Source organism: Salmo trutta, chromosome 22 (assembly GCF_901001165.1).
Source record: "Salmo trutta chromosome 22, fSalTru1.1, whole genome shotgun sequence".
In the NCBI taxonomy this organism is placed as follows: Eukaryota; Metazoa; Chordata; class Actinopteri; order Salmoniformes; family Salmonidae; genus Salmo; species Salmo trutta.
This window is the reverse complement of record NC_042978.1, coordinates 49,138,443-49,155,324: the sequence shown is the minus strand read 5'-3', so window position 1 is coordinate 49,155,324 and position 16,882 is coordinate 49,138,443. Positions and strand designations below refer to the sequence as shown.

Sequence of the window (16,882 nt, the reverse complement as noted above, 5' to 3'; positions counted from 1 at the left end):
AGGGGCGTGGATCAGAAAACCAGTCCGTATCTGGTGTGACCACCATTTGCCTCATGCAGCATGACACATCTCCTTCGCATAGAGTTGATCAGGCTGTTGATTGTGGTCTGTGGAATGTTGTCCCACTCCTCTTCAATGGCTGTGCGAAGTTGCTGGATATTGGTGGGAACTGGAACATGCTGTCGTACACGTTGATCCAGAGCATCCTAAACATGCTCAACGGGTGACATGTCTGGTGAGTAGGCAGGCCATGGAAGAACTGGGACATTTTCAGCTTCAAGGAATTGTGTACACATCCTTGCAACATGGGGCCGTGCATTATCATGCTTAAACATGAAGTGATGGCGGCGGATGAATGACACGACAATGGGCCTCAGGATCTCGTCACGGTTTCTCTGTGTATTCAAATTTCCATCGATAAAATGCAATTGTGTTCATTGTCCGTAGCTTATGCCTGCCCATACCATAACTCCACCTCCATCATGAGTGGTTTGCTAACGTCAGCATTGTGAACAGAGTTACCTGTTCACAAGGCTGATGTCAGCAAACCGCTCACCCACACAACACCATAAACATGGTCTGCGGTTGTGAGGCCAGTTGGACGTACTGTCAAATTCTCTAAAATGACATTGTAGGCGGCTTATGGTAGAGAAATGAACATCCAATCATCTGGCAACAGTTCTGGTGGATATTCCTGCAGTCAGCATGCCAATTGCATGCTCCCTCAAAACTTGAGACATCAGTGGCATTGTGTTATGTAACAAAACTGCACATTTTAGAGTGGCCTTTTATTGTCCCCAGCACAACATGCACCTGTGTAACGATCATGCTGATTAATCAGCTTCTTGATATGCCACACCTGTCAGGTGGATGGAATATCTTGGCAAAGGAGAAATGCTTACTAACAGGGATGTAAACAAATTTGTGCCCAACATTTGACAAGAATAAGCGTTTTGTGCGTATGGAAAATATCAGACAGATTTTATTTCAGCTCATGAAACATGGGACCAACACTTTACATGTAGCCTTAACATTGTTGTTCAGTGTATAAGCCGATTTAAATCAAAACTGTAACTAGGCCACTCAGGAACATTCAGTGTCATCTTGGTAAGCAACTCCAGTGTATATTTGACCTTGTGTTTTAGGTTATTGTCCTGCTGAAAGGTGAATTCATCTCCCAGTGTCTGGTGGAAAGCAGACTGAACCAGGTTTTCCTCTAGGATTTTGCCTTAGCTCTATTCTGTTTATTTTTATCCTAAAATACTCCTTAGTCCTTGCTGATGACAAGCATACCCATAACATGATGCAGCCACCACCATGCTTGAACATATGAAGAGTGGTACTCAGTGATGTGTTGTGGTAGATTTGCTCCAAACATAACGCTTTGTATTCAGGACATAAAGCTAATTTCTTTTACACATTTGCTGCAGAATTACCTTAGTGTCTTGTTGCTAACAGGATGAAATATTTGGAATATTATTATTCTGTACAGGCCTCCTTTTCACTCTGTCATTTAGGTTAGAATGGTGCAATAACTACAATGTTGTTGATCCATCCTCAGTTCTCCCCTATCACAGCCATTAAACTCTGAAACTGTTTTAAAGTCACCATTGGCCTCATGGTGAAATCCCTGAGCGGTTTCCTTCCTCTCCGGCAACTGAGTTAGGAAGGACGCCTGTATCTTTGTAGTGACTGGGTGTATTGATACACCATCAAAAGTGTAATTAATAACTTCACCATGCTCAGAGGGATATTCAGTGTCTGCTTTTTTTTCTTAATTTTTACCAATCGGTGCCCTTCTTTGCGAGACATTGGAAAACCTCCCTGGTCTTTGTGCTTGAAATTCACTACACGAGTGAGGGACCTTACAGATAATTGTATGTGTGGGGTGCAGAGATGAGGTAGTCATTCAGAAATCATGTTAAACACGATTATTGGATACAGAGTGAGTTCATGAAACGTATTATGTGACTTGTTAAGCACATTTTTACTCCTGAAAGTATTTAGGCTTACCATAACAAAGGGGTTGAATACTTATTGACTGAAGACATTTCAGCTTTCTTTTTAGGATACTATAACAAGGAGAGATGGCCAGTCTTTTATGAGATAATACTACACTATAACAGGAGAGATGGCCAGTCCTATTGGGGATAATACTACACTATAACAGGAGAGATGGCCAGTCCTATAGGGGATAATACTACACTATAACAGGAGAGATGGCCAGTCCTATTGGGGATAATACTACACTATAACAGGAGAGATGGCCAGTCCTATAGGGGATAATACTACACTATAACAGGAGAGATGGCAAGTCCTATAGGGGATAATACTACACTATAACAAGGAGAGATGGCCAGTCCTATAGGGGATAATACTACACTATAACAAGGAGAGATGGCCAGTCCTATAGGGGGTAATACACTATAACAAGGAGAGATGGCCAGTCCTATTGGGGATAATACTACACTATAACAAGGAGAGATGGCCAGTCCTATAGGGGATAATACTACACTATAACAAGGAGAGATGGCCAGTCCTATAGGGGGTAATACACTATAACAAGGAGAGATGGCCAGTCCTATTGGGGATAATACTACACTATAACAAGGAGAGATGGCCAGTCCTATAGGGGATAATACTACACTATAACAAGGAGAGATGGCCAGTCCTATAGGGGATAATACTACACTATAACAAGGAGAAATGGCCAGTCCTATAGGGGATAATACTACACTATAACAAGGAGAGATGGCCAGTCCTATAGGGGATAATACTACACTATAACAAGGAGAGATGGCCAGTCCTATAGGGGATAATACTACACTATAACAGGAGAGATGGCCAGTCCTATTGGGGATAATACTACACTATAACAGGAGAGATGGCCAGTCCTATAGGGGATAATACTACACTATAACAAGGAGAGATGGACAGTCCTATAGGGGATAATACACTATAACAAGGAGAAATGGCCAGTCCTATAGGGGATAATACTACACTATAACAGGAGAGATGGCCAGTCCTATAGGGGGTAATACTACACTATAACAGGAGAGATGGCCAGTCCTATAGGGGATAATACTACACTATAACAGGAGAGATGGCCAGTCCTATAGGGGATAATACTACACTATAACAAGGAGAGATGGCCAGTCCTATAGGGGATAATACTACACTATAACAAGGAGAGATGGCCAGTCCTATAGGGGATAATACTACACTATAACAGGAGAGATGGCCAGTCCTATAGGGGGTAATACACTATAACAAGGAGAGATGGCCAGTCCTATAGGGGGTAATACTACACTATAACAGGAGAGATGGCCAGTCCTATAGGGGATAATACTACACTATAACAGGAGAGATGGCCAGTCCTATAGGGGATAATACTACACTATAACAAGGAGAGATGGCCAGTCCTATAGGGGATAATACTACACTATAACAAGGAGAGATGGCCAGTCCTATAGGGGGTAATACTACACTATAACAGGAGAGATGGCCAGTCCTATAGGGGATAATACTACACTATAACAGGAGAGATGGCCAGTCCTATAGGGGATAATACTACACTATAACAAGGAGAGATGGCCAGTCCTATAGGGGATAATACTACACTATAACAAGGAGAGATGGCCAGTCCTATAGGGGATAATACTACACTATAACAGGAGAGATTGCCAGTCCTATAGGGGGTAATACACTATAACAAGGAGAGATGGCCAGTCCTATAGGGGGTAATACTACACTATAACAGGAGAGATGGCCAGTCCTATAGGGGATAATACTACACTATAACAGGAGAGATGGCCAGTCCTATAGGGGATAATACTACACTATAACAAGGAGAGATGGCCAGTCCTATAGGGGATAATACTACACTATAACAAGGAGAGATGGCCAGTCCTATAGGGGATAATACTACACTATAACAGGAGAGATGGCCAGTCCTATAGGGGATAATACTACACTATAACAAGGAGAGATGGCCAGTCCTATAGGGGATAATACTACACTATAACAGGAGAGATGGCCAGTCCTATAGGGGATAATACTACACTATAACAAGGAGAGATGGCCAGTCCTATAGGGGATAATACACTATAACAGGAGAGATGGCCAGTCCTATAGGGGATAATACTACACTATAACAAGGAGAGATGGCCAGTCCTATAGGGGATAATACTACACTATAACAAGGAGAGATGGCCAGTCCTATAGGGGATAATACTACACTATAACAAGGAGAGATGGCCAGTCCTATAGGGGATCATACTACAGTATTACTTTTGCTTGTGTTTTTCTTCCTGTCGATTCCTGCCCTCCTCTGTTTAGACTACTGAATTGATCTCCCAGTGAGGACTTGCTCTACAGACAATAACAATGAGGGTAGCCTAGTCGTTAGAGCGTTGGACAAGTAACCGAAAGGTTGCAAGTTCAATCCCCGAGCTGACAAGGTACAAATCTGTCGTTCTGCCCCTGAACAAGGTAAGTTAACCCACTGTTCCTAGGCTGTCATTGAAAATAAGAATTTGTTCTTAACTGACTTGCCGAGTTAAATAAAGGTAAAATAAAAAATTTGAAAAAACGTAACTTTTTAACACATACCCTCTTCTTTTTTTGTACATAGTATAGAGCACTTAAAGGAGATGTTTAAGGTCATTTAAAGCATATTGCTAATAATACATAAAGATGATGCTGGTCTCTATAAACACTAACCTGTTTGACGTTGTAGCCTGTCTTGGCGCTGGTCTCTGTAAACACTAACCTGTTTGACGTTGTAGCCTGTCTTGGCGCTGGTCTCCATAAACACTAACCTGTTTGACGTTGTAGCCTGTCTTGGCGCTGGTCTCTATAAACACTAACCTGTTTGACGTTGTAGCCTGTCTTGGCGCTGGTCTCTGTAAACACTAACCTGTTTGATGTTGTAGCCTGTCTTGGCGCTGGTCTCTATAAACACTAACCTGTTTGACGTTGTAGCCTGTCTTGGCGCTGGTCTCTATAAACACTAACCTGTTTGACGTTGTAGCCTGTCTTGGCGCTGGTCTCCATAAACACTAACCTGTTTGACGTTGTAGCCTGTCTTGGCGCTGGTCTCTATAAACACTAACCTGTTTGACGTTGTAGCCTGTCTTGGCACTGGTCTCTATAAACACTTACCTGTTTGACGTTGTAGCCTGTCTTGGCGCTGGTCTCTATAAACACTAACCTGTTTGACGTTGTAGCCTGTCTTGGCGCTGGTCTCTATAAACACTAACCTGTTTGACGTTGTAGCCTGTCTTGGCGCTGGTCTCTATAAACACTAACCTGTTTGACATTGTAGCCTGTCTTGGCGCTGGTCTCTGTAAACACTAACCTGTTTGACGTTGTAGCCTGTCTTGGCGCTGGTCTCTGTAAACACTAACCTGTTTGACGTTGTAGCCTGTCTTGGCGCTGGTCTCTATAAACACTAACCTGTTTGACGTTGTAGCCTGTCTTGGCGCTGGTCTCTATAAACACTAACCTGTTTGACGATGTAGCCTGTCTTGGCGCTGGTCTCTATAAACACTAACCTGTTTGACGTTGTAGCCTGTCTTGGCGCTGGTCTCTATAAACACTAACCTGTTTGACGTTGTAGCCTGTCTTGGCGCTGGTCTCTATAAACACTAACCTGTTTGACGTTGTAACCTGTCTTGGCGCTGGTCTCTATAAACACTAACCTGTTTGACGTTGTAGCCTGTCTTGGCGCTGGTCTCTATAAACACTAACCTGTTTGACGTTGTAGCCTGTCTTGGCGCTGGTCTCTATAAACATGACGCTGAGCTCCTTGGCTCGCTGTTCTCCTTCCTCTATGGTGATCTGTCTGGGAGGGAGAAATATTAGGTTCAGTTATCAAACACCCTTATGACATTAAACAACATAAAGATGAGCGATTGGTACCCACTGGGTAAGGAGTCTTTCTACAGTAGAGACCCCCTGGGTAAGGAGTCTTTCTACAGTAGAGACCCCCTGGGTAAGGAGTCTTTCTACAGTAGAGACCCACTGGGTAAGGAGGTTTTCTGGAGCAGAGACCCACTGGGTAAGGAGGTTTTCTGGAGCAGAGACCCCCTGGGTAAGGAGTCTTTCTACAGTAGAGACCCACTGGGTAAGGAGGTTTTCTGGAGCAGAGACCCACTGGGTAAGGAGTCTTTCTACAGTAGAGACCCACTGGGTAAGGAGACTTTCTACAGTAGAGACCCACTGGGTAAGGAGTCTTTCTACAGTAGAGACCCACTGGGTAAGGAGTCTTTCTGGAGTAGAGACCCACTGGGTAAGGAGGTTTTCTACAGTAGAGACCCACTGGGTAAGGAGGTTTTCTACAGTAGAGACCCACTGGGTAAGGAGGTTTTCTATAGTAGAGACCCAATGGGTAAGGAGGTTTTCTACAGTAGAGACCCACTGGGTAAGGAGGTTTTCTATAGTAGAGACCCACTGGGAACAGAAGTCAGTAAAATGTCTAGTTTTAACATTTGATTTAAGTTGTCAAATAACGTGAATTCAATTTGAAATCCCCCCCCAAAGAATTTTACCATGTCACTGAATTTGGGTTAAAAGTTACATGAAAAAAAATACTAACTTCACAAATAAATTGATGACTTTTTATAAATCAAATCAGTTTTCCACATTGATTCAATGTCATCACATTGCAGTGTTTTGCTGAAATGATGTGGAAGTAATGTTGATTCAACCAGTTTGTGCCCAATGGGGGAAGTAGTGTAGTCTACAGAATACAGAAACCAACAATCTGCCACATTATTCATTCACTCACTGAGCAGTACTGGTGATGAAGCTGATTGTTTTGTGGCCTGAGAAAATGAATTAATTACTGCCTATTACTACGACTCCGATGAATTAGTCCTGGGGGTGGGAGAAACGGAAAGTGCCAGGTGACAGAATGTAGGGATGTAAATCTGTTTACAAATGTTGATTAATGTTTAATGGCCCTGTCAAAGAAAACCTAATAAGTAAAGATCAATAGCAGAAATCCATTAAGTTTGAGGTTGATCTCTTCTTCATAGGCTTTAGGCCAGCTAGCTTGTTTTTTTTTTTTGGTGGGTTGAAGGTAGAGGTCGACCGATTAATCGGAATGGCCGATTAATTAGGGCCGATTTCAAGTTTATAACAATCGGTAATCGGCCTTTTTGGACACCGATCATGGCCGATTACATTGCATTCCAAGAGGAGACTGCGTGGCAGGCTGACTACCTGTTATGCGAGTGCAGCAAGGAGCCAAGGTAAGGTGCTAGCTAGCATTAAACGTATCTTATAAAAAACAATCAATCTTAACATAATTACTAGTCAACTACACATGGTTGATGATATTACTAGTTTATCTAACGTGTCCTGCGTTGCATATAATCGATGCGGTGCCTGTTAATTTATCATTGAATCACAGCCTACTTCACCAAACGGGTGAAATTAACAAGCGTATTCACGAAAAAAGCACTGTCTTTGCTCCAACGTGTACCTAACCATAAACATCAACACCTTTCTTAAAATCAATACACAAGTATATATTTTTAAACCTGCATATTTAGTTAATATTGCCTGCTAACATGAATTTCTTTTAACTTGGGAAATTGTGTCACTTCTCTTGCGTTCTGTGCAAAAGAGTCAGGGTATATGCAGCAGTTTGGGCCGCCTGGCTCGTTGCGAACTGTGAAGACTATTTCTTCCTAGCAAAGACAGCCAACTTTGCCAAACGGGGATGATTTAACAAAAGCGCATTTGCGAAAAAAAAGCACAATCATTGCACGAATGTACCTAACCATAAACATCAATGCCTTTCTTAAAATCAATACACAGAAGTATATTTTTTTTAAATCTGCATATTTAGTTTAAAGAAATTCATGTTAGCAGGCAATATTAAACTAGGGAAATTGTGTCACTTCTCTTGCGTTGATTGCACACAGAGTCAGGGTATATGCAGCAGTTTGGGCCGCCTGGCTCGTTGCGAACTAATTTGCCAGAATTTTACGGAATTAACATTGAAGGTTGTACAACGTAACAGCAATATTTAGACTTATGGATGTCACCCGTTAGATAAAATACAGAACGGTTACGTATTTCACTGAAAGAATAAACGTTATGTTTTCGAAATGATAGTTTCTGGATTTGACCATATTAATGACCTAAGGCTCGTATTTCTGTGTGTTTATTATATTATAATTAAGTCTATGATTTGATAGAGCAGTCTGACTGAGCGGTGGTAGGCAGTAGCAGGTTCGCAAGCATTCATTCAAACAGCACTTTTCTGTGTTTGCAAGCAGCTCTTCACTGTGCTTCAAGCATTGCGCTGTTTATGACTTCAAGCCTATCAACTCCCGAGATTAGGCTGGCAATACTAAAGTACCTATTAGAACATCCAATAGTCAAAGGTATATGAAATACAAATGGTATAGAGAGAAATAGTCCTATAATTCCTATAATAACTACAACCTAAAACTTCTTACCTGGGAATATTGAAGACTCATGTTAAAAGGAACCACCAGCTTTCATATGTTCTCATGTTCTGAGGAAGGAACTTAAACGTTAGCTTTTTTTATATGGTGTCACGCTCTGACCATAGAGAGCCCTTGGTTCTCTATGGTATAGTAGATCAGGGCGTGACTGGGGGTGTTCTATGTTGTTTATTTCTATGTTGGTATGTTTGGTATGGTTCCCAATCAGAGGCAGCTGTTTAGCGTTGTCTCTGATTGGGGATCATATTTAGGCAGCCATTTCCCCACTGTGTTTTGTTGGGATCTTGTTTTTGTGTAGGTGCCTATTTGCACTTCACTGTCTTCACGTTTCGTTTGATCATTTATTGTTTTTGTATTTTGCTGAAGTTTCACGTTATAATAAAGATGTGGAACGCTACTCACGCTGCGCCTTGGTCCAATTATTACGACGATCGTGACACATGGCACATATTGCACTTTTACTTTCTTCTCCAACACTTTGTTTTTGCATTATTTAAACCAAATTGAACATGTTTCATTATTTATTTGAGGCTAAATTGATTTTATTGATGAGCTATATTAAGTTAAAATAAGTGTTCATTGTTCATTCAGTATTGTTGTAATTGTCATTATTACAAATATATATATAAAGATCGGCCGATTAATCGGCAGTGGCTTTTTTTGGTCCTCCAATAATCGCTATCAGCGTTGAAAGATCATAATCGGTCGACCTCTAGTTGAAAGTATTAGCATTAGCAATCCCTCAAGGGTTCATAGTATATGATGGTCAAGTGTATCTGGACAGAGACTATAACATCCTGCTGACTGCACAGACCAGCCTGGTAGTGAAACCAACTGTGTTACAATCACAGACCGGCCAGCCCAGACCAGCCTGGTAGCTAAACCAACTGTGTTACAATCACAGACTGGCCAGCCCAGACCAGCCTGGTAGCTAAACCAACTGTGTTACAATCACAGACTGGCCAGCCCAGACCAGCCTGGTAGCTAAACCAACTGTGTTACAATCACAGACTGGCCAGCCCCGACCAGCCTGGTAGCTAAACCAACGGTGTTACAATCACAGAGCAGCCAGCCCAGACCAGCCTGGTAGCTAAACCAACGGTGTTACAATCACAGAGCAGCCAGGCCAGACCAGCCTGGTAGCTAAACCAACGGTGTTACAATCACAGAGCAGCCAGGCCAGACCAGCCTGGTAGCTAAACCAATGGTGTTACAATCACAGAGCAGCCAGCCCAGACCAGCCTGGTAGCTAAACCAACGGTGTTACAATCACAGAGCAGCCAGGCCCCCCCCCCAAAAAAAAATAGATGCTTCTACCCAGTAAAATATAACTTCAATCAAACAGTACTATTAAATGTGAGAAGAAACAAAGTGTCAGCTTTAAGAAACGCTTGGGGGGGATATTCTGTCCTAGATATTTATCTGATGAAGAGACTCAAAGGATTGGAGAAAAACATCTTCAGTAAGAAGTGAACCCCAGAAGGGGGTGTTGTTGGGGCTGTGTTTCTGGACCTAAGGAAGGCATTTGATACTGTAAACCATGAGATTCTCATCACAAAATTGTCCAAGTTCAACGTTTCCCCCGATGTTTTGAGATGGATGAAATCATACCTTGAAGGCAGAACTCAATGTGTCAGAGTGAGCAATGAGCTGTCGCCCACTCTTCGCTATGATGTGGGCGTGCCCCAAGGGTCAATACTGGGGCCCCCTCCTGTTCAGCCTGTACATTCATGATCTGCCTTCTGTCAATACTGGGGCCCCTCCTGTTCAGCCTGTACATTAATGATCTGCCTTCTGTCTGTACTGGGTTTGGAGTTCAAATGTATGCAGATGATACAGTGATATATGTGCATGCAAAGAGCAAACAACAAGCTGCACAAGAACTCACTAATGTAATGGTCCAGGTTACAAAGTGGCTCAGTGACTCGTGTTTGCATCTCAATGTGAAAAAAACTGTTTGCATGTTGTTCACAAAGAGGGCAACAGATGCTACTGAACCAGATGTCTGTGTATCAGGGGAGAAGCTCCAGGTGGTATCTGATTTGAAGTACTTTGGCATCATACTTGATTCCAACCTCTCTTTTAAAAAGCATGTGAAAAAGGTAATTCAAATAACCAAATTCAACCTAGCTAATTTCCGATTTATACGAAATTGTTTGACTACAGAGGTAGCAAAACTGTACTTTAAATCTATGATACACACCCCCCCCCCCCCCCCACTTAACATACTGCTTGACTAGTTGGGCCCAAGCTTGCTGTACAACATTAAAACCCATTCAGTCTGTCTACAAACAGGCACTCAAAGTGCTCGATAGGAAGCCCAATAGCCATCATCACTGTTACATCCTCAGAAAGCATGAGCTCCTGAGTTGGGAAAATCTTGTGCAATACACCGACGCATGTCTTGTATTCAAGATCCTAAATGGCCTAGCTCCCCCTCCACTCAGTACTTTTGTTAAACAGAAAACCCAAACATATGGCAGCAGATCCACAAGGTCTGCCATGAGAGGTGACTGTATAGTTCCCTTAAGGAAAAACACCTTTAGTAAATCCGCTTTCTCTGTGAGAGCGTCCCATGTCTGGAATACACTGCCATCAGACACACATAACTGCACCACATATCACACTTTCACAAAATGCATGAAGACATGGCTAAAGGTCAATCAGATTTGTGAACATAATCCCTAGCTGTGTATTGCCGCTTTCCATGTTGTCTGTAGCTTGTGAGGTGTGGAAACACTTTGTTGTTTTTATGGATTTTGTCTTGTTGCTTTTTGTTCTATGTTGCTCTGTCTGTATGCTACGTCTTGCTTGTTCTATGTTGCTCTGTCTGTATGCTACGTCTTGCTTGTCCTATGTTGCTCTGTCTGTATGCTATGTCTTGCTTGTTCTATGTTGCTCTGTTTGTATGCTATGTCTTGCTTGTCCTATGTTGCTCTGCGTGTGCTCACTGCTCATTGATTGTCTGTATTGTAATTGTTTTTAATAACCTGCCCAGGGACTGCGGTTGAAAATTAGCCAGCTGGCTAAAACCGGCACTTTTACTGAAACGTTGATTAATGTGCACTGTCCCTGTAAAAACAAACTAAACTCAAACCACCACATCTCTGTGTAGCAGTGTGGTTGTGGAGAAGGCTGAGATATTATTAGGTCCTAGCAGTGTGGAGAAGGCTGAGATATTATTAGGTCCTAGCAGTGTGGAGAAGGCTGAGATATTATTAGGTCCTAGCAGTGTGGTTGTGGAGAAGGCTGAGATATTATTAGGTCCTAGCAGTGTGGAGAAGGCTGAGATATTATTAGGTCCTAGCAGTGTGGTTGTGGAGAAGGCTGAGACATTATTAGGTCCTAGCAGTGTGGTTGTGGAGAAGGCTGAGATATTATTAGGTCCTCGCAGTGTAGAGAAGGCTAGCTGCCTAACGTTAGCTAGGCTAGGGATTAGGGTTAAGTTTAGGAGACAGGTTAAAGGGTTAAGATTAGGGTTAGGGGGAAGGGTTATCTAAAAGGATTAAGATTATGGGTTAGGGTTACGGTTAACAAAACATTTTGTGACAATGCAGCAATGGAGAAGTGAAACAAATACCAAAATATCCTTAACACACTGCACCATGTCTACAAGACAGCCCTGTCTTAACACACTGCACCATGTCTACAAGACAGCCATGTCTTAACACACTGCACCATGTCTACACACCAGCCTTGACACACTACACCATGTCTACAAGACAGCCCTGTCTTAACACACTGCACCATGTCTACAAGACAGCCCTGTCTTAACACACTGCACCGTGTCTACAAGACAGCCCTGTCTTAACACACTGCACCGTGTCTACAAGACAGCCCTGTCTTAACACACTGCACCGTGTCTACAAGACAGCCCTGTCTTAACACACTGCACCATGTCTACAAGACAGCCCTGTCTTAACACACTGCACCATGTCTACAAGACAGCCCTGTTTTAACACACTGCACCATGTCTACAAGACAGCCCTGTCTTAACACACTGCACAATGTCTACAAGACAGCCCTGTCTTAACACACTGCACCATGTCTACAAGACAGCCCTGTTTTAACACACTGCACCATGTCTACAAGACAGCCCTGTCTTAACACACTGCACAATGTCTACAAGACAGCCCTGTCTTAACACACTGCACCATGTCTACAAGACAGCCCTGTCTTAACACACTGCACAATGTCTACAAGACAGCCCTGTTTTAACACACTGCACCATGTCTACAAGACATCCCTGTCTTAACACACTACACCATGTCTACAAGACATCCCTGTCTTAACACACTACACCATGTCTACAAGACAGCCCTGTCTTAACACACTGCACAATGTCTACAAGACAGCCCTGTTTTAACACACTGCACCATGTCTACAAGACATCCCTGTCTTAACACACTACACCATGTCTACAAGACATCCCTGTCTTAACACACTACACCATGTCTACAAGACAGCCCTGTCTTAACACACTGCACCATGTCTACAAGACATCCCTGTCTTAACACACTGCACAATGTCTACAAGACAGCCTTTTGCTTTTATCAAAATCTCACATATGGTAGCTAGCTGCTCTAATCCCTGTCCTACAGCCTTCTCTAATCACCGTCCTACAGCCTTCTCTAATCACCGTCCTACAGCCTTCTCTAATCACCGTCCTACAGCCTTCTCTAATCACCGTCCTACAGCCTTCTCTAATCACCGTCCTACAGCCTTCTCTAATCACTGTCCTACAGCCTTCTCTAATCACCGTCCTACAGCCTTCTCTAATCCCAGTCCTACAGCCTTCTCTAATCCCTGTCCTACAGCCTTCTCTAATCCCTGTCCTACAGCCTTCTCTAATCACCGTCCTACAGCCTTCTCTAATCACCGTCCTACAGCCTTCTCTAATCCCTGCAATACAGCCTGATCTAATCCCTGTCCTACAGCCTTCTCTAATCCCTGTCCTACAGCCTTCTCTAATCACCGTCCTACAGCCTTCTCTAATCACCGTCCTACAGCCTTCTCTAATCCCTGCAATACAGCCTGATCTAATCCCTGCAATACAGCCTGATCTAAACCCTCCAATACAGCCTGATCTAAACCCTGTCCTACAGCCTGATCTAATCCCTGTCCTACAGCCTGATCTAAACCCTGTAATACAGCCTGATCTAAACCCTGCAATACAGCCTGATCTAATCCCTGTCCTACAGCCTGATCTAATCCCTGTAATACAGCCTGATCTAATCCCTGTAATACAGCCTGATCTAAACCCTGTCCTACAGCCTGATCTAAACCCTGCAATACAGCCTGATCTAATCCCTGTTCTACAGCCTGATCTAATCCCTGTAATACAGCCTGATCTAATCCCTGTCCTACAGCCTGATCTAAACCCTGCAATACAGCCTGATCTAAACCCTGTCCTACAGCCTGATCTAATCCCTGTAATACAGCCTGATCTAAACCCTGTCCTACAGCCTGATCTAAACCCTCCAATACAGCCTGATCTAAAACCTGTCCTACAGCCTGATCTAATCCCTGCAATACAGCCTGATCTAATCCCTGCAATACAGCCTGATCTAAACCCTCCAATACAGCCTGATCTAAACCCTCCAATACAGCCTGATCTAATCCCTGTCCTACAGCCTGATCTAATCCCTGCAATACAGCCTGATCTAAACCCTCCAATACAGCCTGATCTAATCCCTGTCCTACAGCCTGATCTAATCCCTGCAATACAGCCTGATCTAATCCCTGCAATACAGCCTGATCTAAACCCTCCAATACAGCCTGATCTAATCCCTGTCCTACAGCCTGATCTAATCCCTGTTTTACAGCCTGATCTAATCCCTGTTTTACAGCCTGATCTAATCCCTGTTTTACAGCCTGATCTAATCCCTGTTTTACAGCCTGATCTAATCCCTGTTTTACAGCCTGATCTAATCCCTGTTTTACAGCCTGATCTAATCCCTGTTTTACAGCCTGATCTAATCCCTGTTTTACAGCCTGATCTAATCCCTGTTTTACAGCCTGATCTAATCCCTGTTTTACAGCCTGATCTAATCCCTGTCCCATAGCTTTATCTGCCGTTATGGCCGCCTTCCTTGAATGTCAATTGACTGATCCAGTCAATCTGACTCAGGAAACTGCCTTGCACAGCACTTTATCTGCCTTCCCTAGATCAATTAGACACTGGGTGAGCTTTCCAAATGGCACCCTATTCCCTATATAGTGCACTACTTTTGACCAGGGTTTTGGTCAAAAGTAGTGCACTGTGTAAGTAATAGGGTTCTATTTGGGATTTAGCCTCTGGTTCTGAGATGTGAGCATGCCGGTGGGAATATCGGCTGCAGCGGAAGCGGGAAGCGGAGGTGTATCTTAACCTATCCTCCGCCAGCTCTGCCTGCCATCTTAACGACCCTGTAAACGCTATTATTACTGTGCCTGGCTAGAGGTGCTGACCATCACTGTGAAGTTGGGTTTTGTCTACGTCCCAAATAGCACCTTATTCCCTTTATAGTGCTTTACTTTTACCCATAGGCCTCTGGTCAAATGTAGTGCACTATAAAGGGAATAGGGAGCCCATTTGGTCTCGTGTGGCTCAGTTGGTAGAGAGCGGCGCTTGCAACGACAAGGTTGTGGGTTCAATTCCCACAGGGGGACCAGTACGGAAAGATAAAAAATATATATGCATTCACTACTGTAAATCGCTCTGGATAAGTGCGTCTGATAAATTATTTAAATATATAAAATATAAAATAAAAAAATAGAGATGTAGGATTTGTGTGTGGTGGTTTAGCAATGCTGTGACGGTGCCTTGGTAACTCTACCTGGCAGCAGTGTCACTGGGTTTGTTGGACAGGATGCTGAGGGGACATAGAAAGCAGTGAGACGGACTAACTGAGGCATACTACTCTACGTCTCATGTTTAATTAAATGTGGCTGAAGCCTGAAACACACTACCTAAAAGCCTCGTCACTCCCCCACCGGTCCATAAATAAGACCCCTGCTTCTTAACACAGCATGAAAGGCAAAAGGCTTCTGATTATATGTCTACGGATACACTACACAAACCTCTTATCTCCCAAGTCTGTTTTGTTGCCGACCAGCATAATAATTACATCACTTCCTCTCTCTGTTCTGACGTCATCGATCCATTTGGATGTTTGCTGGAAGGAGTTCACATCTGTTGAGGAAAAAAAAAAGTATTTCAAGTGGTCTGAATATCAGATATTGTTTAAACGTGCCTATTGCCAAAGAATGGTGGTGTATACATTGTATACAGACACAATGTATAACTTCAATATTCACAAATGTAATTTGCATATCACTCTCAGATATAAGATGAAAATATCAAAATGTTCGAACTTTTCAATGTGGGTTTGGTAGTATTCCTATTGACCTTGACCTAACCCATTCCTATTGACCTTGACCCACCCCATTCCTATTGACCTTGACCCACCCCATTCCTATTGACCTTGACCCAGGGAGCCATGTTAGGGAGCCATGTTAGGGAGCCATGAAGGGAACCATGTTAGAGAGCCATGTTAGGGAGCCATGTTAGGGCGCCATGTTAGGGAGCCATGTTAGGGAGCCATGTTAGGGAGCCATGTTAGGGAGCCATGAAGGGAACCATGTTAGAGAGCCATGTTAGGGAGCCATGTTAGGGAGCCATGTTAGGGAGCCATGTTAGGGAGCCATGTTAGGGAGCCATGTTAGGGAGCCATGAAGGGAACCATGTTAGAGAGCCATGTTAGGGAGCCATGTTAGGGAGCCATGTTAGGGAGCCATGTTAGGGCGCCATGTTAGGGAGCCATGTTAGGGCGCCATGTTAGGGAGCCATGTTAGGGAGCCATGTTAGGGAGCCATGTTAGGGAGCCATGTTAGGGAGCCATGAAGGGAACCATGTTAGGGAGCCATGAAGGGAGCCATGTTAGGGAGCCATGTTAGGGAGCCATGAAGGGAGCCATGTTAGGGAGCCATGTTAGGGAACCATGTTAGGGAGCCATGTTAGGGAGCCATGAAGGGAGCCATGAAGGGAGCCATGTTAGGGAGCCATGTTAGGGAGCCATGTTAGGGTGCCATGTTAGGGAGCCATGTTAGGGAGCCATGTTAGGGAGCCATGTTAGGGAGCCATGAAGGGAACCAAGTTAGAGAGCCATGTTAGGGAGCCATGTTAGGGAGCCATGTTAGGGAGCCATGTTAGGGAGCCATGTTAGGGCGCCATGTTAGGGAGCCATGTTAGGGAGCCATGTTAGGGAGCCATGAAGGGAACCATGTTAGGGAGCCATGAAGGGAGCCATGTTAGGGAGCCATGTTAGGGAACCATGTTAGGGAGCCATGTTAGGGAGCCATGAAGGGAACCATGTTAGGGAGCCATGTTTTAGGGAGCCATGTTATGGAACCATGTT

At 43.6% G+C, this 16,882-nt stretch overlaps 1 protein-coding gene across 1 annotated transcript in view; it reads right to left on the bottom strand.

Annotated features, from left to right (window-relative positions):
• LOC115158888 (ras-related protein Rab-6B) overlaps positions 1-16,882 on the bottom strand; it is a 77,954-nt gene that overhangs the window by 52,778 nt on the left and 8,294 nt on the right. Inside the window, exons 3-4 of the mRNA XM_029708306.1 lie at positions 15,546-15,657; positions 5,752-5,845 (exon numbers count right to left, since the gene is read on the bottom strand). Of these exons, the coding sequence (XP_029564166.1) occupies positions 5,752-5,845; positions 15,546-15,657 (206 nt within the window). The remainder of the gene's footprint in view (positions 1-5,751; positions 5,846-15,545; positions 15,658-16,882) is intronic.